General features: G+C 39.4%; 4 protein-coding genes, 3 non-coding genes and 2 pseudogenes across 11 annotated transcripts; 5 read left to right on the top strand and 4 right to left on the bottom strand.

Annotated features, from left to right (window-relative positions):
• The first annotated feature begins 273 nt into the window (after window positions 1-273).
• LOC104725624 (uncharacterized) lies at window positions 274-1,906 on the top strand. Its single transcript, XM_010444298.3, has 2 exons — window positions 274-887; window positions 977-1,906. The coding sequence occupies exons 1-2, from the start codon at window positions 378-380 to the stop codon at window positions 1,769-1,771; spliced, it is 1,305 nt and encodes a 434-aa protein (XP_010442600.2). The 5' UTR covers window positions 274-377; the 3' UTR covers window positions 1,772-1,906.
• Window positions 1,859-3,394, bottom strand: LOC104725625 (uncharacterized). 2 transcript variants are annotated; one of them, XM_010444299.3, is made up of 6 exons: window positions 3,141-3,394; window positions 2,978-3,070; window positions 2,639-2,885; window positions 2,468-2,564; window positions 2,314-2,379; window positions 1,859-2,207 (listed from the first exon to the last, which is right to left on the bottom strand). In XM_010444299.3, the coding sequence occupies exons 1-6, from the start codon at window positions 3,310-3,312 to the stop codon at window positions 2,025-2,027; spliced, it is 858 nt and encodes a 285-aa protein (XP_010442601.1). In that variant the 5' UTR covers window positions 3,313-3,394; the 3' UTR covers window positions 1,859-2,024. The 2 variants fall into 2 exon arrangements, with proteins under 2 accessions (XP_010442601.1, XP_087327451.1); XM_087471325.1 differs by having other exon boundaries at window positions 2,978-3,046; window positions 3,141-3,350.
• Window positions 3,395-3,684: 290 nt separating this feature from the next.
• Window positions 3,685-3,794, top strand: LOC147935242 (small nucleolar RNA Z107/R87). Its single transcript, XR_015573525.1, has one exon. It is a non-coding gene; the product is annotated as a small nucleolar RNA Z107/R87 (small nucleolar RNA).
• A 133-nt stretch (window positions 3,795-3,927) lies between these two features.
• On the top strand, window positions 3,928-4,024 carry LOC147935243 (small nucleolar RNA R30/Z108). The gene has a single exon (XR_015573521.1). It is a non-coding gene; the product is annotated as a small nucleolar RNA R30/Z108 (small nucleolar RNA).
• An 80-nt stretch (window positions 4,025-4,104) lies between these two features.
• LOC147935244 (small nucleolar RNA snoR31) lies at window positions 4,105-4,203 on the top strand. The gene has a single exon (XR_015573523.1). It is a non-coding gene; the product is annotated as a small nucleolar RNA snoR31 (small nucleolar RNA).
• A 293-nt stretch (window positions 4,204-4,496) lies between these two features.
• Window positions 4,497-8,045, top strand: LOC104725626 (lipid droplet phospholipase 1). Of its 2 annotated transcripts, XM_010444301.3 has the most exons (11): window positions 4,797-5,056; window positions 5,258-5,445; window positions 5,526-5,593; window positions 5,851-5,921; window positions 6,006-6,251; window positions 6,503-6,666; window positions 6,759-6,814; window positions 6,893-6,945; window positions 7,037-7,148; window positions 7,393-7,490; window positions 7,706-8,045. In XM_010444301.3, the coding sequence occupies exons 2-11, from the start codon at window positions 5,300-5,302 to the stop codon at window positions 7,775-7,777; spliced, it is 1,086 nt and encodes a 361-aa protein (XP_010442603.1). In that variant the 5' UTR covers window positions 4,797-5,056; window positions 5,258-5,299; the 3' UTR covers window positions 7,778-8,045. The 2 variants fall into 2 exon arrangements, with proteins under 2 accessions (XP_010442602.1, XP_010442603.1); XM_010444300.3 differs by having other exon boundaries at window positions 4,497-5,445.
• Window positions 8,046-9,103: 1,058 nt separating this feature from the next.
• Window positions 9,104-10,080, bottom strand: LOC104725627 (ethylene-responsive transcription factor ERF105 pseudogene; annotated as a pseudogene). The gene has a single exon (XR_015570689.1). The product of XR_015570689.1 is annotated as an ethylene-responsive transcription factor ERF105 pseudogene (transcript).
• A 1,046-nt stretch (window positions 10,081-11,126) lies between these two features.
• On the bottom strand, window positions 11,127-12,328 carry LOC104725628 (ethylene-responsive transcription factor ERF105-like; annotated as a pseudogene). Its single transcript, XR_015570688.1, has one exon. The product of XR_015570688.1 is annotated as an ethylene-responsive transcription factor ERF105-like (transcript).
• Window positions 12,329-16,162: 3,834 nt separating this feature from the next.
• On the bottom strand, window positions 16,163-17,112 carry LOC104728786 (uncharacterized). Its single transcript, XM_087472916.1, has 3 exons — window positions 16,799-17,112; window positions 16,408-16,678; window positions 16,163-16,333 (listed from the first exon to the last, which is right to left on the bottom strand). Exons 1-3 carry the CDS (start codon window positions 17,110-17,112, stop codon window positions 16,163-16,165), a joined length of 756 nt encoding a protein of 251 aa, XP_087329042.1.
• Between the last annotated feature and the right edge of the window lie 5,462 nt (window positions 17,113-22,574).

The raw sequence follows: 22,574 nt of genomic DNA on the forward strand, positions 1-22,574 counted from the left end.
TTAACATTCCTAAAAAAATATGTTTACAAACATAACTCCACACATATATAATATATTATAAATCTAATAGCAAACTTAGTTTTTGAAAACAAACTTAGTTTTTTGAAATCAATCCCCCACAACTTAGTTTTTGAAAGCAAACTTAGTTTTTGACTTCGTACTATATGAATTCCTTGAATCTAGTAATTAATACAAAAGAACTGACACTTGTAATGTAAGCAGATGTTCCATTTAAGGAATTCATACATATGCTACGAAGTCAAATGTCAAAGGGAGTTTTGTAATAGAATAATTACAAGCGGTTGTCGTGATGGGTACACACACCTTCATTGTATATTCAAATCTATCTCCTCTCTCCCTTCTGCATCATCATCAAAATGGATGATTTTGAGATTCATTTACCAAAGGAGATCGTACCGGATCCTCTCCATAACTCCTTCAATCCTAGGCGTGAAGAGTATGCCATCGGCGGGAAAATTCTTCGACAGCGGTCAGGCCTTGTCTTTGACTTGGACAAAGACGGTTTTAGCCCTCTGCATGCGGCTGCAGCAGCCGGTCAAGTAGAAACCGTTAAGGCAATTTTGGGAATTGATAAGAAGTTTTGCCGGTTAAAAGGTAAAGATGGAAAGACTCCACTTCATCTAGCAACGATGACAGGGAAAATCGATGTGATCAGAGAGGTAGTGTCAAGCTGTGTTGATTGCTTAGAAGACGAGACGGTCCAAGGTCAAACTGCTTTGCACCTTGCTGTTCTGCACCAAGAGACTGGAGCCGTCACGGCCATTGTTGATTTGATCACAGAGCAGAATCGAATTGACGTATTGTACAAGAAAGATGAACAGGGTAACACTGCTCTTCATCTTGCGACCTGGAGAAAAAGTCGCCAGGTAAGATAAAAATTTATGTTGCGGTTATATATCTGTCTTAGAGCATAATGAAAATCTGATTTCTTTCCTTCTGTTCTTTATTCTTATAGGTGATTGAAGTGTTGGTTCAGGCAATACCAGAAGAGTCAAGGTCATTTGAGGTGAATGCTATGAACAAGATGGGTCTCTCTGCACTGGATTTGCTGGTTATGTTTCCGAGCGAAGCTGGCGATAGAGAAATCTATGAGAAACTCATCGAAGCTGGAGCTCAAAGAGGGCGAGACGTTGGTACCACTAATGTCGAGAGAACCACTTCTACTTCTACTTCCACATGCCAAGAGAGATCCCAAAGCCACAAAGATCTTGTCAAGTACTTTACTTTCAAAAAGCACAGAGACTCACCATCAGAAGCACGTAGCGCATTGCTGGTGGTGGCTTCACTAGTTGCCACAGCCACGTTTCAGGCCAGCTTGACTCCACCAGGTGGAACCTGGCAAGATAGCTCAATACCTGCTGTATCCCAGAACACAACGAGCGTGACTGCTACAAATCAACAAGCTCATATCGCAGGGCAATCTATCATGGGGACCTTTAATGGGGTTGCTTTCACTATGTTTGTGTTCTTTAATACAATTGGGTTTTCGGTTTCACTTTCTATGCTAAACATTCTCACCCTCGGGTTCCCATTGCGGTTCCAGCTTCAGATTTGTATGATGGCTATGTATTTCTCGCACAACACAGCCATGACCAGCATTGCACCTGATCAGGTCAAGCTTTACTGCATTCTCATCACGTCCATCCTTGCTGCTGCCACCCCGAGTCTGATGAGGTTGCTCGAGAAGCCTATTAGCATGCTCGGACAATTTTTGGACTCCAGGTTACCGAAAATTTGTTCCATGATTTGACTTTCTTGGAAACGTTTTGTAATATAATAGCCAGTTCAATATCTACCTTTTACCCAATCACTGTACAAATCACTATTGTTACTATGATTTGTTAAGACCCTTTTTTTTTTTATATTAGAGACCTGAAGACATATATAATGTGGAATACCCTAGAAAACATATCAATTCATGCCTGATGGTTCTATGTCGTTACACTACCAACTCATAGGTCTTCAAAAACAGAAATTGGGATATTCTCTTATTCATCTGGGAGTTAACATATTCTGTGTCTTTTTCTTCCTATCTTACACTCGATCCCAGAAAACGTAGAGACGAAGATACGATTCTGCACACAACCACCAGCTCTAAGCTTCCTCACTTCCCCATCAACAGCTCCCTTTAGTGAATTTCTAACGTCACCCAATGCCCAGACCAAGGATATATGCGGCCGGGGATCCTATAGGAAAAAATTGAAGGCAAACACAGATGGGTAAAGTGTTGGTGACAGAGACATTTGTTACATACACAATCAAGCTTTTATATAGAATAACAAGTGGAGAGACCTTGTAGAACTCTGGCAGATTGTGAAACTTGTAAACTTCATTAACAGCATCGATCTGCTTGTTTATCTAAAACAAACAAAGCTATAAACATCAGTGCAAATGAAATACCTAACATCAAGCTAACATTCGAAGTAAACTTTGTTGTATAGCATACCTCAGACAGTCCTGAAGTGGTGATTTCCAAAGAAAGGAAAGAGCGAGTACAGTCATCATTCGCAAAGACTTCCCACTTATTAAAATCAATCAAGTACCTGTCGAAAACAGTTTCACAAATCATCATCGTAATTGGTTTCATAAGGTATATAAAGGGAAAATGTAGCTATACTTCTTATGAAACTGAAGCTTTTGTCGAAGCATAGAAACCACTGAGTTAATCTGATGAACACGTATAGGAACGCTCCTTCCTAAGCTTATATGGAACTCTCTCCCCAATGCACACTTAAACTTCTGATGATCCTTGCATAGAATGCTGAGTGGCACATCAGCTTCAACCAAATGAAGATTAGGAACAACTGACGCAACCTGCTTTAAGAAACTGACGATCTCCTTCTTCGGGGATGGAGGTATAGTAACTAGAACACATATACTTATCCTAGTTAGCAAGAACATTTTGATAGAATTGAATGATGCAAAAGGTTAGGTTCTTGGAAAAAAGAGGTTTTACCAGGGATGTAAACGTGTAACGCGTAGTTGCCATCGACGTGAGGGAAGTTTCTTACTCGAACCCCAGGCTCTGTTGTAGAGAAATCCACAGAACCTTCAGATTTCAGAGAAAAAAGAATCAGTATGAATCAGATTTCAGAGAGTAACAAGTTCGTGAGGATTACCTGTGGATACAATGGATTCGAGAAGAGAAAGAGGCGGAGGAGGTAGGGGAATCGAATCCTTCTCAGCGGTCGATTTCTTGCCGGGATTAGCAGAAACGGAACACGCCGGAGGAAGATCATCGGTATCGGAGTCCGATGAATCGTCGCCGTAAGAAGCTCTCAGTGCGTCCATTTTGCCCGGAAATTAAAAAAAAAAAGAAGAAAAAAAACCTGAGGAGGAGAAAATATTTAAACCGGAATTCAATTTCAAGCCTGAACCAGATTAAACCGAACCGAATTGAAATCAAAACAACCGAAGCAGCACAATTCTGGAAGCCTCTAACGGGCCGAAAATGGGCCGTAACAATTAAACTTACACCGAAGACCTAGCAAAACCCTAACTATGATGTCCCCCTATAAATAGAAAGCAATCGCCGTGGTCAAACTCATCATCAGTTTTTAGAATCTAGGATTCACTCTTTTCTGTTTTTAATCGTCGTCTTCTCTAGGTTGTTTAAGTTTCATGATACTTTAGTATGTTTTTAATCTGTTTATAGAGAGAGTTATTGGCAGTGACGACTCGGAAATTTCAAGCTCAACAGACCGGAATGAGTCGTTTCATCCATAATTGGTTGATTCGTTTCTGTGTCGATACTCCCGCTGAACTGAGCCTTCCTCTCTCTTTTTTTTTCTTTTTTTTTTTTTGTTTTCATTTTCGAATCTGGATTTTTCTAGGGAAAATCTGTTGTTACAATTAATCGATTTTTCTCGAGAAATTTTGTTTTTGGATCTTGATTGGGGTTATGAAGGAGATAACGATGAGGATATACAGCTCCCTCTTCTGATATAGCTGAAGAGAATTGCTGGCAGAATCGAACCTAAAATCACTAGCCACTACTGAGTTATCTCCTTTTATCATCCCCTTAATTGATTTCGAATCGCTTTGTTTGCTTTGTTTTCTTATTGGAAGACCGTAATTAAGACTGTGATAATGATGAAGCAAAATTAATCTAATCCAACACTTGATCTGAGAGTTGCTTTGTGCATCTCAAGTGAATGTCAACCGTTTAGCTTCTGAATCTGCCTACAATACTGATCCAGATTTAGATAATTGTATTTACAAGGAATCATTAATGACCACGGGGGTTTGATATTAATAATTTGTTATTTGGGATTTTCCAGTTGGGCTAGAACATTCGAAGAATCAGTTATTTTGGATTCTTCTACCAAATTAAATGCGATCATGTTTGATCTAGTAATGGACATGAATTACTAATCCTTTAGTGTAAGAATTATTATCATTTGGACTAAATTGGACTAATCAGCCAAATCGTAGAAACATGGAACATAGACTGCGTTATTGATGCACTTACAAACATCAAAAAAACAAGATTCGCCAAAATGGTCAATAGATCTTTTGAGGGTATCCTATTCTTTGGAATGCAAAAGTCCAGGAAACATTGTCGTGGTGGTGATCAATTTCGTTTTAGTGGAAACGACTCTTAAACTCTTAATACATACACCTTTAATCCAAATTTATACTAACCTCTGTATTAGTAAAACACAATTCAGTTTCTCCAAAAAAAAAAAAAAAAAAAAAGATTGAGCAGTTCGGTTATAACGAAATAGCAGATTCTCTTATATCGAGTAAAGTAGTTTACACAACCTATGTGTGATATTAGAAGAAAGTGAAACCAGTCAAGTCAAAGATATTATTTTTGTAGTTCAGAAAAAAAAAAAAATAGTCAAGATTTTTTTTTAATCCGATACAAAAAATAAAAATAAAAGAAAAAAAGAAAAGCAATGGCGTAGAGAGAGAATTATAGTTCCCCCACGGAGGTAGGTAATGTCCCTGAGGAAGCCAGCCGACTTGAGAATTCCTTACTTCCACGAATACATTTTTTTTATCTTGTCTTTTGCTTCTGTTTCCTTCTCAGGCAAGTCTGTCTCCTTGCTCTCTCTCTTCATCCCCACTCTTACACACACTTTCTCTACTCATATACCCTATCCCTCATTTATATTCCCACCTTTTTTTTTTTTTTTTTTCCCTTATCCCAATTCTTCTCACTGGCTCATTGTATCGTACCTGGATCCTCTGAAATTGGTTGTTTGAAAGCTCTGTTTCTGCTGTGCAATAGATCCGATCAGATCGAATTCGAAGTCCAAATTTGATTGATCCCATGGAGAATAATAATAAGCAAGAGGAGGAGAACGGTGTTTGCTCCGCGGAGTCTGTTGATGGGAGTCTTGATGTTTGGAGTTGTCAGAATTCTGATTCTTCTTCCGCTGATCACCTCGTTGTTATGGTCCATGGCATCTTGGGAAGGTATTTATAACCTCTCTCCGCTCTTGAATCAATTTGGGAGTAGAATTCGTAATTGTTGTTTCCTTATTTTGGTTCTGCAGTACGGATGATTGGAAGTTTGGAGCTGAGCAATTCGTTAAAAAGCTTCCTGACAAAGTATTTGTTCACTGTAAGACAATTCTTCTTCTACTTTGTTCTTTCTTAATGCATAAATCTGTGACAATTTTTAGAATTTTGCTTGTTGGGATTAGTTTCCCTTTTCTGAATTACACTTTAGTTAGTGCCTTAGTGGTCCTTTTAGTTGGATTCTGTTGTTCTATTTCTTGCTACTATTGGGTTCATGTAGCTGGCCATTATCTCTATTGCTGATGCTTTTGAGACTTATATTACCCCCAAGATTCTTATGATCGTGCTGTTTTTAAGCAGGTAGTGAAAAGAATGCGTCTGCGCTTACTCTAGATGGTGTGGATGTAATGGGTGAACGTCTTGCATCTGAGGTAAGCCATCACATACTTACTTGCTCTTTCATTTAGCCATTAGGGAAGTTGGACTCTGTTTGATGTAACGAAATGCATGTTCAGGTACTCGAAATTATTCAGAAAAAAACAAATATCCGTAAAATCTCCTTTGTTGCACATTCTTTGGGAGGGCTTGCAGCAAGGTATGCAATTGGGAAATTGTACAAGCCAGCTGCTCAGGAAGAAGATTTGAAAGAACCGTTGGCAGAGAGTAGTGAAGGGCCTCCCAAAGGCACTATATGTGGACTAGAGGCTATAAACTTTATTACTGTAGCTACTCCACATTTGGGTTCAATGGGTAATAAACAGGTAACTGTTCTTATGTGCATGCATAGTGTGTTTCTTCTAGTGATCTGTTTTGCGAAATAGTCTTTTATAAATTTTTTGAATTTGAAACGAATTTTCTTCTACAAAGTTCATTGCGTTACATGATTCTTGTGAATGCAAAGATAACATTATTTTCATTCTTGAACCATGGAGATATGTTTGTATAACTGAATTACTATTTCACTTATGTCTGGATGTTATTCTCATAGGAGTTATTTGTTCTCTTCTTCCAGGTTCCGTTTCTCTTTGGTTTTTCTTCCATTGAGAAAGTTGCAGGCCTCATTATCCACTGGATATTTAAAAGAACTGGCCGGCACCTATTCTTGAAAGATGAAGATGAGGGAAAACCACCCTTGCTTCGACGCATGGTGGAAGATACCGGTGATTGTCAATTCATGTACGCCAGCCTATGCCCCATTTTTCACAAGTTAATTCACCTAACCATTTCTCGAAGGTGTAGTCACTTGAAAACGTTTTACTCTATTGCAGATCAGCGCTACGTGCCTTCAAAAGGCGGGTGGTTTATTCAAATGTGGGCTATGATCGTATCCTTTATGTGTGTTGTTTGTAGTAATTTGTAGCATATGAAATTACATTTCCTTTCCTTCACTAAATCTGAATAGGCGTCGTTGGCTGGAAGACTGCATCTATTAGACGTGACAGTGAGTTGCCTAAGGTAATTTGACTCTTAGTGGATTACTTCATTGGGTTCAGAATTTTGATATGATGGGTCTCTCTAATAAATGAATAATTTCTTGTTTACCCAGTGGGAAGATTCTCTGAATGATAAGTATCCTCATATTGTTTACGAAGAACTCTGCAAGGCATGTGATGTTGAGGACATACCAGAAGGCGAGAATCATTCAGACGACATAGAAGGTTAGCTTGCACTTGATGATATACTGACCGTTTAGGCGTTTATTAGTTATATTGTAGAACTTATTGCTCACTTCCTCTTATTTCTGTTTCTACTTTCTATGCCTTATATCTCATTAGCTGGTAGAAAGATTAGTGTTCACTACAAACAATTCATACGTTGGTTTACCATTTGTAGTGCGTCTGTTTTCTTATTATAATAAACAGCATGATGTATTTAAGACGTAATTCCTTGTCGATTTTGCAGAAGAAATTATCAAAGGTCTGTCCTCGGTATCATGGGAAAAAGTTGATGTTAGCTTTCACAGTTGCAGGCAGAGGTTCGCTGCCCATAATGTTATACAGGTCACTCTCTCCTGTCATTCCTCACGTATCCTAAGATATAACATTTGTTTATCCTCCTTCCTAAGGGTTTTAATTGCATCTTTTCGTGATAGTTATCTTTCTGTTGTTATTAAGCATGAACAATATCGTAGTGTTAATTCATTCTGATAGGATGAATTTCACATACTTTCTAGTGAAAACATGAAGTCTAATAGCCTGTGTTATGCCATTTACAGGTTAAAAATGAAGATATGCATATAGAAGGAGCAGATGTCATAGAGCATATCATCGATCATTTCCATGCCTAAATCAGTAAAACTTTCATCACCCAAGAGTCTGGGACAAGATAACTAAGGACTCAAGTTTCATAGTAAAGCACCAGTTTTCCAGTCAGACGAGATATGTCATGTAGTTGTTTACACTAGAAAATCATCTCATTTTCTCTGTGATTGCTCAGGTAGCAAGATGTCGATTATGACCAATGTATTTGATACATGGTTTAGCAGCAAAGGAAAGCTTGTTCAATTCAATTGTATCATGTATTATATTATGCAATGGAAAGTATAAATTCTGGAAGTTGTGTGTCTGTATATTTGTTCTATTTAGAAGAAACCTACTGAGTTGGCCGTGTCACTTAATAATCAAAGTCTTAAACACTCAGGGTGCAGCACTAAATGCAATCAAGACTCTCTCATATCCAGTATTTCCCTTTGGTTGTTCCCTTTGATTTAGTGACTTGGAATGATCAAGATACTCTTGTTTTGTTGTATGATGTGAACATCTTACGACCTTTAGCATCACGTACATCTGGAAGCCGAAGCTCAGGTGGAGCGGGTGACAAACAGATGGCTTAGGTTTTTCATTCAATTGTACTGAATTTTTTGTGTCTTGGGCATTCTGTATCTCTGCATTATGGGCATTGATAATGATCTGGCAAATACAGGTACGTTGGTTCAAGACCTCCTTAAGTTGTTGCCTTATTTGCTTTTGTACTTTAGTTCAATGGTTTTCTTCAGTATAGTGTATATATTCATTCTTACGTAATATTTCCACTTCAGATGTCTAACAGAGAATGAGAGGATTTGGGATCTGAATGAACTTGGTTGTTGATCGACGATCCACTGGATTTGATGTTTTGCAGCATGTTTTCTGCTTGGTTAAAATGGTTTCATTGTAGGGGATGAAAATTCCTGTCTCTATAGGACCCTTCCATTGGCCATGGAATCGTCTGTGTGTAGTCAGTTTATGTACTATAAATGATCAGATATTCCGAAATGTAGATATTTTATCTTTTGGTTCTCTTGAAGGTAGGTCCAGCTTTTCTTAGAGCCGATTTGTAAGAATTTAGTTCAGCATCATCAGTAACCAATGCGTTCAGTTATTATCAAACTATATGCTCCCATCTAGTTAACTAAATGATGCAATTTTTTGTTCTATGGTGAAATTTATAGGGTTGAAGCAATGTCCATCTGTTTATGGATGTCTGCACTATTCAATGGCGACCAAAGTCTTGGATTCTTATCGTATTGTTCGAACGGTTCCTTACCATGGTCTTGTAAGTTTGAACTTCCTCTTTGTTCTATAAGAATCCAATCATCCTCTTGAGCTCTTAAAGGATGGTTGAAAGAATTGCATTTTAGAAGAATGAATGAATATAATATATCAATTACAATCACCTAATCTAGAAGCTAGTTCACTCCATGAGGAATCTTGAATACAACCCTTAAGATTAACAAGTTCTATTTTTTTGATGTTTTGCTTGTTTTGAGAGTAATCCAAAGTTGATGTCACCTAATGTTCCCAATTTGACCCAGAAGCTTACGTAAGCACGAGTTGAGAGTATCCAAGAAATGGATAAGGAGATAACGGAGACACGGTGAATATTTTCATCTCCTTACTGTCTTCTCTGTCCCAAAACCCCATCCAACTTGACGGACAAGCCTCAGCCTGAGCCGGAACTTCTGCCTCTTCTCTCTTCACAGCTTTATGGATATACAGGTTACTTCCATAGCTTTCAACCTCCATTACTTGTCTCTTCCTTTTTGCCCTTAAAGATAGTTTTTTTATTGTTGTTGTTGTCTTCTAAGTCCCCGTGCTTCCCTGCTTCGAGTGGGAAGTTAAGGATGGCTTTACTTCCTCGTAGTTTAAAAGCAGCCTTGTCGTAGCCTCTTGCAGCTTCCATGGCTGTGTCAAAAGTCCCTAACCAGACACGAACACCTTTCTTGTTTGGGTCTCTGATCTCAGCTGCATACTTACCCCACGGTCTTCGCCTCACGCCTCTGTAGTGCCTTTGATCATCCTCTTGAGCCACTGGTGCAGTAGTAGGAACTGCAATGGTGGCAAGAGGTGGCTTGCGCTGGCTTAGAGTGGAGGTGGTGCTGTGGTTGATGTTTGAGACAAAGGTCTCTAAGGAAGGGAAATCGGTAAGAAGGTGTTGGGTTATCCGATCTAAAGCTGATTGGTCTTGTTCTTGTTGATGTGTAGATGCCATAGATGATTTTGGAGTCTTTTTCTATTTGATTGTTGTTTCGATTGTGAATTTTGGATTTTGATATTGGAGGGTTATATTAAAGTGGGACGTGAGAGGTTTCGTAGTTAGCTTCTTTGGTTTGACAGAGGAAGGATCCTTTTCAATTATTTTGACTTGTTTAGTTCTACTATTGTTTTGGAGTGTGGCAAGTGGGCTTTAAATATTATAACTTTAAGATAAGAACGGAGGGATTTTGTGGAATTTTCTTTATCAGTGAGGGGCCATCATCAAGCTAGTGTCTATTTCCAGGTTTCTTCATATCCGATACACATTTTAAAATTGTTTTTATTAGAGAAATTTGGAAGAAAAAGTGACACATTCTTTTAACTTTTAGGGGTAAAGTTTAATTATATTTTGGAAAGGTGGATGCACGAGTGTTTGTCGACTTGCCTCTTTTAGACAATATCTCGATGTTTGTATCTTCAGGACTTCAATAAATTGTGGACTCATTGTCTTTGTACTATACTTCAGTTCAATGTTCGTCAGTACAACGTGTATGCATACATATGTATATGTATACAGTATATTAATTTGTATGTGATATTTCAACTTCTGAAATACCCACATGGTTTGATGTTGTGTAGCCTGTTTTCAGCTTAGTCAAATGGTTTATATGTATATTGCAAGGGTATGAACATTCCGGTGGTTCCAAAGTAGTTTCCCTTTCTTTGTTGGGCTCTTTTGCCATTGAATTGTCTAGGTGTAGCAGTTTATGTCTATATATGAGTGAGATCAGTTCTTCAAAATGTAGATATCTTATCATATACTTTTCTTGAAGGTAGGTCCAGCTTCTCTTGGAGTCCGATTGTAATAATTTACTTCACTATCAGTCTATCACCAGTAACCAGTGGGTCAGTCGTTATCAAACTATATCTACATGTACTTTATTACTGATGAGATTTTTTGTTCTATGGTGAAATATATAGGCCCTATATTATAGGGTTGAAGCAAAGTGCATATGTTTTGTGGGTTTCTGCACTATTAGACAGAGCGACCAAAGTCTTGGAGGCCAATTGTTTTGTTCGAAGGGCTCATTAATAGGTCTTGTAAGTTCGAATTTCCTCTTTGTTTTCGTTTAAGAAAAAGGAAGACATGCTATAAAAAAGATCATCATACTCTTTTGCTCGTTTGAGGAAAGGTAGAAAGAATCGCATTTAAGAAGAATGAATGAATATAGTAAAGCATTTTTTTTTTACAATCAGCTAATCTTAGAAGCTTTAAACACAATTTAAAGTTGCTAATGTCACCTAATGTTGGAATTTTCCAGATTTGATCCTCGGACGTTTACGTAACCACTAGTGAAGAGTATCCAAGAGATGGATAAGGAGATAAAGGAGGCACGGAGAATATTCCCATCTCTTTACTGTCTGCTTTGTCCCAAAACCCCATCCAACTTGACGGTGTTAATGGACAAGCATCAGCCTGAGCCTGAACTTCTTCCCTCTTCACAGCTTTATGGCTGCTCAGGTGGCTTTCATCCCCTGTTACTTGTCTCTTCCTCTTTTCTTTCAAAGACACAGTCTTCTTGTTGTTGTCTCCTAAGTCCTCGTGCTTGCCTGCTTCGAGTGGGAAGTTAAGAATGGCTTTGCTTCCTCGTAGTTTAAAAGCAGCTTTGTCATAACCTCTTGCAGCTTCTATGGCCGAGTCAAAAGTCCCTAACCAAACACGAACACCTTTCTTGCTAGGGTCTCTGATCTCAGCCGCATACTTACCCCACGGTCGTCTCCTGACGCCTCTGTAATGCCTCTGATTCTCCTCCTCTTGAGCCACCGGGGTAGTAGTAGGAACTGCAATGGTAGCAAGAGGTGGCTTCCGTTGGCTTAGAGTACTTGAGGTGGTGGAGTGGTGGATGGTGGAGACAAAGGTCTCTAACTAAGGAAGGGAAATCGGTAAGGAGGTGTTGGGTTATGATATCTAAAGCTGATTGGTCTTGTTCTAATTGTTGTTGTTGTTGTTGATGTGAAGAAGCCATAGATGATGTTGGAGTCTTCTTTGTGTTTTCGATTGTGGTTTTGAATGTGGGTTTTTAGTTTTTGTGATTGGAGGTTATATAGAGGTGGGAAGTGAGAGGTTTCGTAGTGAGCTTCTTGTGTTGGAGAGAGGAAGGATCCTTTTTCAAGATTTTGACTTGTGTGGTTCTTTTGTTGTTTGGAGTGAGGCAAGTGGACTCTCTAAATTATTATTTTAAGATAAAGAAAGGATTTGAGGCTTTGTCTTTTTGTTGTGGAGGGGGCCATATCAATTATGAAACTAGTGTCGGCTTCCAGGTTTTTTCATATCCAAGATACAAATTAATTATTATAGAGAAGTTTTGAATAAAAATTTGACACTTTTTTATATACTTTTATGGGTAATTTATATTTTGGAGTAAGTTGGATGCACGAATGTGTTTGTCCTCCACTTGCCTGTTTTAGACAAATATGGCTGCCTTGGATTCTCGTCTGGGCACACTGTGGATTATATATGATTTGGTGGTTGTAGTAGCTCTTTTGGCCGCATTATTTGAAACTTATTCTTTTGTTTAATTGTTTGAACTTTGAAATTATTCTGAATTTGGTTACTTGATTTCTGTGTCTTTCACGGCTAAGCAATATAGTATAGTTATTATATAGAGCAACTTGCCTGTTTTGGACAATGAAAGTTTGAAATTCCTTCATGCACATTCATGGTCAAGATTTGTAACTTCCGTCAATTTAAATTATGAGTCCCCACATACAAGGCTTTTATGAGGTTTGGCTTTTCACGTATGGGTTAGGTTAATCATACAACGAACAAAGAACTCCAAATATTCCTGTTGGCAAACAAAAAAAGGAGGAACTCCAAAGTTCCCATTGAATATGTATTCTGAGAAACACCTTTGAAAGACATAAGAAGCAAAAAGAGTGTTGGTTGGAAAACATTGACTTATATGAAAGTATGGACGGTGCGCATCTCATACGGATTAATCCTTAAGCCATGATAATAGTTATTTCCGAATCAATGAAACAACTAGAGTTACAGTCGTTTTGATCTTGCAGCTAGCATGCTGAGAAACGTGATGTGCATACTTGTTAAACAATGCATCGATATTAATGGCATCTCCAAAATGAGTTACGAGCATTGTTTCAATCACCGCTCTTACACCGGAATAAGAGAGTTGGCAGAGTAGCTTTTGTCTCCATCTCCACCATTCATACACAGAGCACTCACAAAGGGATATATACTACCACTCTCTTCATCATAGCCGTTACTTTGACTCTTACACCTGCGAAATAATAATAGATATATAATATATCGTTGTCAAATAAACATATATACACAACAATATATAGTATGCAGTTTGAAGATGTATAACGTATAATGTATTAGAGAGAAAAACCTCGAGGAAGGATTAGTGTGGATGAATTTTGAACCCATTATTGCTCGCACTATTTTTTTTTTTTTGACAACAACACAAACGATTAGCTCAAAACAGCCAATGAGAAGGAATATTATTTACAAAGGTAGCTGGATGCGAAACGGTTCGAACACGTCGTGCCAGATTGTCAGCTTTACTATTCTGAGCGCGGGGAACCAAGGCTAAGGAAAAAGAGTGGAACTCCTTCCTATCAGCTTGTATCTCCTCAAAGTACGGCTTGAAGGCTGGCCACTCGGAAGGCGAAGACACCATCTTCACCAGATCAGAGCAGTCGGTAAGAAAGACCACGTCTTGATTATCTGCACTAATCATACATCGCATCGCCCATATAAGCGCTTCCATCTCTGCATGAAGAGGCGTAAGACTACGACGAAGGTTGGCGGCCCCCATAGTGGGAGCCTCCTCCCCAGAAGAGGTACAAAACCAGCCACGACCAACATATTTGTCCGTGGCTTTCCAAGACCCATCTACAAAACAAAGGCAACCCAAAGCAGGTCTAGCGACCACCATCCTACATCTGTCACTGTGCGTAACATGTTGAGCACCGACCGGTACATCGACCGGGTCATCCAGCTGAGCACGGAACCAGGCTTGAGATTCCTCTTCTGCTATTCGCGAAAGCGCCAGCGGATTCGAATCCAGGTTGGAAAAAACTTTATCATTCCGAGCTTTCCAAATATACCACAATATCCAGGGATAAACATCTGGGGTGGGGGACTGCTTAGCCCTCCAAAATAAGAAATCCATGTTTGCATAAATAGAAGCAGTTGGAAATGCATCCGGCCCTGTTGGGAAAGATGACAAAGCCCACACCTGCCTTGCCGGAGAACACTCAAAGAGGACGTGATTAATTGTCTCGACCGGAAAACCACAGAAAGCACACGTTGTATCACAACTCAGTCCACGTTTGCGAAGATTCGAAGTGACTGCGATACATCCTGTGATAGCTTGCCAAAAAAAATGCCTGATTTTAGGAGGACACCGAATTTTCCAAACAAAGGCCTGAAGCAGTGTAATGTCAGGACCACAAATGGTCCTTGACGTTGTCGCCTGGCGTAAGATATGATATCCCGATTTAACCGAATAAGTACCAGATTTGGTGAAATGCCATCCCAACATGTCCGAGGACGTTGGCGTACCTAAAGGAATAGCAGAAATGATGGCAACATCTTTCGGCACAAAGGCGGCCGAAAGCAAGGCCATATCCCAGGAATTAGTGGTCCTTTCAACGAAAGAGTTAACTCGAAGCGAAGGGGTGAGAGGCAACCCAGAGCTTATTGCTGGTCTTGGGAATTGAGCAGGTATCCAAGGGTCAGTCCATACTGAAATGGAAGCCCCAGACCCTACACGTGTAATGAGTCCTTTGTTAACCAGAGAGCGAGCAGACACCATACTCCGCCACCCATAAGATGGGGAGTAGGATTTAATTGGATCCATAGGATCCGAGTGCCGATAGTATCGTCCTTTAAACACCCTAGCAAATAGTGATTCCGGAACCGTAATCAAACGCCAAAACTGCTTGGCCAGCAGAGCCGTATTATAGTCATCTAAACAACGAAATCCCAAACCCCCTTCTGACTTGGTTAGGCATAGCCTATCCCAAGCCACCCAGTGAAGTTCTTGTGACTGATCAGAAGAGCTCCACCAGAAATTAGAGATTGCACTGGTGAGCTTCTGTGTGACCGTTTTCGGAAGACGAAAATAGGACATAACAAAAGTGGGAACCGCCGTAGCAACAGATTTAATCATGACCTCTTTGCCTCCTTTGGACAACAATCGGGCCGGCCATCCGCCAGCTCGTGCCTGTAACCTATCCTGAACAAAGGCAAAAACTTTAGTTTTAGACCCACCCAAGCTCTCTGGAATACCCAAGTAGGAACTCATACCACCCAAATTAGAAATACCCAAAACTCCTTTGAGTTCCTCTCTCAAATCATGATCAACCGTGTGGCCAAATTGAATTGAAGACTTTTGAAAATTTATCTGTTGACCGGAAACCCGCTCATACTGCTGGAGAATTCGTAAGACAACTCCACATTGTTCCTTCGTGGCGCGACAGAGAAAAGACTATTATCCGCAAATAGTAGATGAGAGATCGTCGGACAAGCAGTCGAAACCATAATTCCGGTTATGAGCTTGGATTGCTCTGCCTTCCTAAGATTAGCAATTAGTACTTCAGTACAAAGAATGAAAAGATAAGGTGACAAAGGGTCTCCCTGCTGAAGCCCCCGATGAGGAATGATTGAACCATGGGGTTCTCCATTAAGTAGAACCTTATACTGGACCGACGTCACACACCACATGATCCAGGATAACCACCTATCACAGAAACCGAATTTACGTAGTAAACGATCAATAAATGACCATTCAACTCTATCATATGCCTTACTCATATCTGTTTTGATAGCCATGTACTTCCCCTTGCAAGAAGGGTTAGAGCGAAGCCCATGAAACATCTCCTGAGCTATTAAAATATTATCAGAAATTAACCGTCCCTCAACAAACGCCGACTGAGTTTCACAGACTAGTGACGGCAAGAAACCCCGCAGTCGTTGGCACAATACCTTTGAAATAACCTTATACCCAACATTACATAAGCTAATTGGCCGTAGTTCCGTCATCTTTGTCGGCTTGTCCACCTTGGGAATAAGACAAATATTTGTCATATTTAACCATTTATCAAAAACTCTATCTCGCAGGAAGAATTGACCAAGAAAACCAAATCCGCTTTCACGGTCCCCCACGCCTTTTGATAAAAAAGAGCGGTCATCCCATCGGGACCCGGGCCTTATCAGGGTACATCATAAACAAAGCCTCCTTGACCTCTTTTTCAGAGGCATCTTGAGTTAAAATCTCATTAATTGCTTCCGTGATAACCGGTTGTATTTCCCCTAGTGCTTCCTCAAAATCGGAAGGAGCCGAAGAGGTAAATAATCCCTGAAAGTAATTGACCGCTGTATTTTGAATATCAGCAACCTCCGTAGACCACACACCATTGTCATCATACAAACCAGCAATGCGATTTCGTGCCCGCCGTTGTTTAGTCTGGGCATGAAATAACTGGTATTGTGATCCCCAAATCTCATCCAACGACTACGACTTTTCTGGAACCAATACACTTCCTCATCCCGATACGCTTCACGAAGTTGCCAGGTTAATCCTGCAATTTCCTCGACCGAACTAGTGTCATCCGCCTGTGCGGTCGCCAGTTTTGATTTTAAATCCTCAATGGTTTCGCGTCCATATGGCATTTGTGCCTTTCTCCATCGAGATATGGCATGCCTACACGTAACAACCTTATCCACAAAGTTACCTGGCCGAGAGTTTGCCTCAGAGTCCCAGCCCGCTGAAATATTCTCAAAAAGTCTTCTTTGTCTAGCCAACGTCTGTCAAAGCGGAAACCACTCCGACACCGGCGTATGATCAGACGCAATCATTTCCAAGTATTCCGTAAAAGATTGACGGAAAAGATCATGCCACGCCTCATTGGCAAGAGCCCTATCCAGATGGCATCGTATCGGCTTCTTATCCCACCAACCTCGCCAAGATAGGCTATCCCCAAGGCAGGGGAATTCAAGTAACCCACAATGTCGGATCATGGAGTTGAAAGGAATAAAGGACGATGCACTACGCAGTCGCCCACCACGCTTCTCATGGTTTCCTTTCAACTCATTAAAATCACCAATAAAAAACCAAGGTAAGTCTCTTGCTTGCATTATTATTATTATTATTATTATTATTATTATTATTATTATTATTATTATTATTATTATTATTATTATTATTATTATTATTTTATTTTTAAAGAGATACCATTTCATTAAATTCTGAATAAGTTTAGTACATAATAACTGATAAGTCTTTATGGAGAGACTGAATGGATAGAAATACAATGAAGATTTTAAGAGACTTTAATATAAAGTGTGGAGCAATCATGGGGCCTGGAAATGAGAGAACCAGAGGCATATATAGGTCTCCTTGGGTGGGTTCCTTGTCGTTTGTTGTTGAGCTTGCGATCGATCCAGCCACAACAGCCTTCTTCTAATCTGAAGCTAAATTTCTCTTTGGAGTTGGTGCTCCGTCCGTATCGTAGGAGTATGAAGCCTTGAGTTTCGTTCTTTCCAAATGGTATAAATCAAGGCATGGAAGACAAGTTTACAAATTGAGTTAAGTTTCCTATTTGTGGTTGGAGACTTAATCCAATTTAAGAAACTGTCAAATGCCGGTGCAGGTTGAGGGTCGAAGTGGTTAAAGAAAGTCGTCCAGAGGTTCAATGAGAAAGGGCATTGAAAGAAAAGGTGGTCTTTTGTCTCATTACCTGTCTGACAGAGGAGGCAAGATGAAGGAACTGGGAGACTCCAGCGAATCAGTCAATCTCTTGTTGTGAGCCTGTCTTGAACTGTAAGTCATGCCATGAATGCCATCTTGGGTATTTTTTCCTTGAACCAAACCTGAGAATGCCAGGGAACAAAGGATCCAATAGGGTGTAAATGCCGCCAAGTTCGCATAGAAGAGAAGTTCCCTTGCGTTTGATCGGGAGTCAACTTCCAGAGGAAGATGTCTCTGCCTAAACCCGGAGAGGGGGGTTCGTGATGCTGAAGGCACACTCTGAGCAGTTGAACAAGCGAATGCCTTCCTCTGGGAATAGTCCAATCACCTTGTGATACTACATCACCAACAAGGGCTAGAAGCCTAATACCCATTACTCTTGGACCCGCATCTCCAAATAAGTCTAACAACGGTCCGAGTCCCATCCAATTATCATGCCAAAACGGTGCTTCTGTTCCTGAATGGATTTGAGAGAAAACGAAGGGTCTTGCCAATGGCCTGAGCTTCGATAGTCTCCTCCAAATCCAACTCCCTGTGTTACGAAAATCAGCAACCCAAAAACTTTTATCCCTTGTCAAGTGAGTTTTAGTCCAGAAAACCTAGAATGATCCTACTTGTGAGAATAGGAGCCATATTAGTTTTAGGCCAAATATTTTGTTCCAGTTGACTAGCCTCTTAAGCCCTAAGCCCCCTGCAACCTTAGGAGTGCAAACAGCTTCCCAAGAAACCTTTGCCCCTCGTGCTGTCTCTGCAGTGCTGTTCCACAAAAACACTCCGCAGATTTGCTCAAGTTTCTCCATACATTTATCAGGGAGCATGAAGAATGATGGCCAAAAATTTATGGTGTTGTTAATGACTGATTGAAGGAGCTGCAATCTACATGCGAAGGAGAGATGACAGTTTTTCCATAAGTTAATTCTCCCTTTCACTTTATCAATCAGTGTTTGATAGTCTGAGGTAGATAGCTTTTGAGTGAGTAGAGGTACTCCGAGGTAGCGCATAGGGAGGGAGCCAAAGGAAAGATTGTGAGAGGTTGCTAGTTGGCTGATGATGTCTCTGTTATTACCATCAAGGTAAAAACAGGTCTTTTGCAAATTTATTCCAAGCCCTAAGACACTTTTGAACTGAATGAGAATATCCAGAATTGCCACCAACGAGTCTTCAGTTCCATCAAAGAAGACTAGAATATCATCGGCAAAGCTGAGGTTTATGATAAGCGGGTTGCCACACAGCGGATGGGTTTGGAACCTTCCCACAGTGGTTGCTGATATGCTCAAATTGTAATACCCTAATGGTAATAACAGCCTTGCAGTTGTAATACTCTAGGGTTCGAATCTACAGAGACTCTAGATCACACAATAGACTTATTAATCTTTTAATTATGCTAAATCAAAATATTAAATTAAAAACAATGCAAAAACAGAATTAAAAAGTGTTGTAAATTCAGGAATTAAAAACGTTAGGTCTAGGGAAAATTTCAGGAATTTATGAAATATTAAATCAATCAATAAATTAGGATTCAATCAATTAAAAACAGATCTAGAACTCTAAACTCTTTTGTTGTAAAATAAATCAGTTCTCATTGCAAATATTATCTAAGTTTAAAACCCGAAAATCCAAATCTCTTTGCAAAATTCAAGTTAAAAACCAGTTTTGAAAACAAGTTTAGATTATTCACAAAATTACTAAATCAAATCTCTTTGCAAGAACTAATTTTGCTCATCATAGGTTTTATCAGAAAAATCAATTATATTCTCATATCAATCAATAATCCTGAGATCTAAATCCAGATGACTAATCAAATATCTAACATTAAGAACAACCAAAGACTAAGATCACAGAAGATAATGAATCCTAAATAATAACATATCTAATAAACCATAAAAAACCTATGAAAACCCTGAACCTAGTAAGAGATCTACTCAGACATGATCAATGAAACAAAAACCATGAATAAAATAGATATCATAAAGAAATTGAAAGAAGAACTAAAGGAGTTCTGAATCTTATTTGAAGGAGTCTTGATTCTTCTCTCCAAAAGCTCTCTCAAAATCTCTCAGGGTCCTCTCTCAAAAGTTGCAGGGAAAAATAAAGCTTAGGTCTAAACAATGACCTAGAAAACCTATTTATATTGATTAAACACGTCCAGGGACTAATGATGCAAATATAGAAAACTTTGGGACAGTTTTGTAAATCTTCAAAACTTGTGGAAAAACTTTCAATTCATATTGTGGACATTGCATCGATCGACACTATCATCTGCATCGACCGATGCATAGCTCTGAACTCGTCTCCCAACTTCACAACTCAGCCTCAATGCTTGAATGTGCTCCAAATCCTCCTATTTAGCTTAATTATGCTCATATCCATGCTAAATCCTATAAAACCTGTAAAGACTCTAAAAACACCAAAAATATTCTATAGATAAGACTTATATCATGGCTAAAAACACCTAAAAACCATGATATATCAGCTTCCTTTTCTAATTGTTTCGATAGTATGTCCATGACTAGCGTGAAGAGAGGAGCTGAGATGGAGTCACATTGTCTTAAGCCTTTCTGTCCTTTAAAGAAACCCACTAGCTCTCCATTAATACCCACTGAGTAGGTTGGTGACATGAAGCATAATGATACCCACTTGATGAACGGTGTAGGGAGATTGTCTGCTTCCAGGATGTTTGAGAGGAACCCCAAATCCACATTGTCAAACGCTTTATCAGATCAATTTGAAGACTTTTTCTAGTGACTGGTCCTTCCTTGTTAAAATCAGTGACTAGTTCAGAGGCTAGGAGTACATTCTCGCATAAGAGACGACATGGGATAAAAGCGACTTGATTCCTTTGAACGGACTGGTCGGTGAATAACTTGAGCATGTTTGTTAGGATCCTGGAAATTACCTTGTAGATGGTATTGCAGCAACAGATAGGCCGAAACTCAGTGAGTGTCTCCAAAATTGTTGCATTCACTTACCTAAGTAGCTTACCGGTTCTAAAAAATTCTAGAACAGATTCAATGACAGTCGGTCCCACAATTCCTCACGAAGTGATGAAGAATTCCACTGTGAATCCATCCGTTCCTAGAGTGAAGGTTATCAATTCTGGTGTAGGAATGGCAGAGAGTGATGAAGCCAACATTTTCGTGCATCTGAATGGGTGGAGATCTTGTAACTGTTCCACTGATAATGGTTCCACAAGAGAGTTAGCAGTACCCAACAGTTTTTGATAGTAATTTACTATCATATCCTTGAGGATCCTTGGGTCTATGACACTTTATCCATCTTCATCAGTTAGCGAACGTATTAGATTCCTTGCTTGATGTGCCTTCACGGAATTGTGGAAGAAGCGTGTATTCGAGTCTCCTTCTGAGCACCATCGAACTCTTGATTTCTCCTGGAGAAACTGCTGTTGAAAGGATGGACCAATGTTGTCTGGCTAATCTTTCTCTTAAAAAAGGTTTGGGTTTGGTGAGGTTAGAATCTGATTCTGGATCATATTTAGTGATTCCAATGCTTCTGCGCTCCTTGCTTGAATATTACTGAAATGAATGCGATTTAAGGCCTTGCAAGCCACCTTCACTGCTCTAAGCTTTTGATAAAGTGAGAACATGCAGGACCTCGAAAGTACAGGAGTATTCCAGGCTGCTTCCACGAGATAAGGATAGTCCGGATGGGAGGTGAAGAAAGAGTAGAATTTAAAGGGTACCTTCTTCCTCTCTAGATGATCTAATGTAACAACCATAATGGGGGAATGGTCTGAATTACCCGAAGCATCATAGAGAGCATTGGATTGAGGGAAGGATGACATCCATGCTCCATTAACAAGCGTTCTGTCGAGTTTACGGGTGATTGGATCTAGTGGCCGGTTATTGTACCAGGTATGTTTTACACCCCTACTTGGTAATTCCAGGAAAGTCACAAGCGTCTATACAGTTATGGAATTCAGCCATACCTTGGACTGTTAAGGGATATGGATGAAGGGAGTAGTGCTCCTCTAATCATAGAATTTGATTAAAGTCTCCTAGTATCAGCTAAGGATGATTTCTTTGAAGACTATGGTGTCTTCCAAAGTTCTCTTCTTGCTACGATGCAGTTGTGCGCATAAACAAATGAAACTTAGTATGAAAGCTTAGATACCGGATCAAAAACTCCACATGAAATGACTTGATCCGTTTTCTTGTAAATAAACACCTTGTACGCGGAATCCCAAACTAACCATATTCTCCCATTGAGTGTTAGAGGAGAGTAGTGGTAGTCATATCTCCATCCCGAAAAAGTACTAGCCAAAATTGAAACTGCATTGTCCTCTTAGACATGAGTTTCCAAAATTCCTACTATAGAAGGTTTACTAGACTGAACCCATCTCTTGAATTCTTGTTACCGATGGGTTATATTCAAACCACTTATATTAAACCTTTATGTTGTTTAAAAAGTGTGCAACCTGGCAGAGTTTATTTATAGAAGTAGAAGCTTGATGCAATATGTATCTGAAATGTGATAAATATTCTGGTCAGAGCGGGGTGCTTCAGCAGGAGAAAAAGAAGCGGCCGCCTACATTTTGGAAAAATATTTAGGGTATTATAAATATAGAGGTGTATAGACTTATATAGTATAAAGATTATGAGCTTCTAGGATTCCAAACATTAGCTGCGGGTTAATTAATCAAAAACAATAACATTAGTTAATTAAACAATAGGGTCACCTCACCTGAGAGATTTGCTTGGTGACTTTCACTTTTTTTACATTATTTTTATTACTAAAGGTAATACAGCCACAAAGCTTTTCAAAAAGCTTTTCTTTCAATTTTTTTTTTCAAATACTTTGACCAAAAACAAAAAAATCATCAAATGTTTCA

Source organism: Camelina sativa, chromosome 11 (genome assembly GCF_030686135.1).
Source record: "Camelina sativa cultivar CO46 ecotype springtype chromosome 11, ASM3068613v1".
NCBI classification, from domain to species: domain Eukaryota; kingdom Viridiplantae; phylum Streptophyta; class Magnoliopsida; order Brassicales; family Brassicaceae; genus Camelina; species Camelina sativa.

Coding starts and splice junctions, on each gene's coding strand:
- LOC104725624 (XM_010444298.3), top strand. CDS start 378: ATGGATGATTTTGAGATTCATTTACCAAAGGAGATCGTACCGGATCCT. Junction 888..976: donor CCTGGAGAAAAAGTCGCCAG/GTAAGATAAAAA, acceptor TTATTCTTATAG/GTGATTGAAGTGTTGGTTCA.
- LOC104725625 (XM_010444299.3), bottom strand. CDS start 3,312: ATGGACGCACTGAGAGCTTCTTACGGCGACGATTCATCGGACTCCGAT. Junction 2,886..2,977: donor GTTACACGTTTACATCCCTG/GTAAAACCTCTT, acceptor TATGTGTTCTAG/TTACTATACCTCCATCCCCG. Junction 2,565..2,638: donor AAGCTTCAGTTTCATAAGAA/GTATAGCTACAT, acceptor TGTTTTCGACAG/GTACTTGATTGATTTTAATA.
- LOC104725626 (XM_010444300.3), top strand. CDS start 5,300: ATGGAGAATAATAATAAGCAAGAGGAGGAGAACGGTGTTTGCTCCGCG. Junction 5,594..5,850: donor TGACAAAGTATTTGTTCACT/GTAAGACAATTC, acceptor GTTTTTAAGCAG/GTAGTGAAAAGAATGCGTCT. Junction 6,946..7,036: donor GTGACAGTGAGTTGCCTAAG/GTAATTTGACTC, acceptor TTGTTTACCCAG/TGGGAAGATTCTCTGAATGA.
- LOC104728786 (XM_087472916.1), bottom strand. CDS start 17,112: ATGCAAGCAAGAGACTTACCTTGGTTTTTTATTGGTGATTTTAATGAG. Junction 16,679..16,798: donor CATACGCCGGTGTCGGAGTG/GTTTCCGCTTTG, acceptor TGTTACGTGTAG/GCATGCCATATCTCGATGGA. Junction 16,334..16,407: donor GGCACGAAATCGCATTGCTG/GTTTGTATGATG, acceptor AATTACTTTCAG/GGATTATTTACCTCTTCGGC.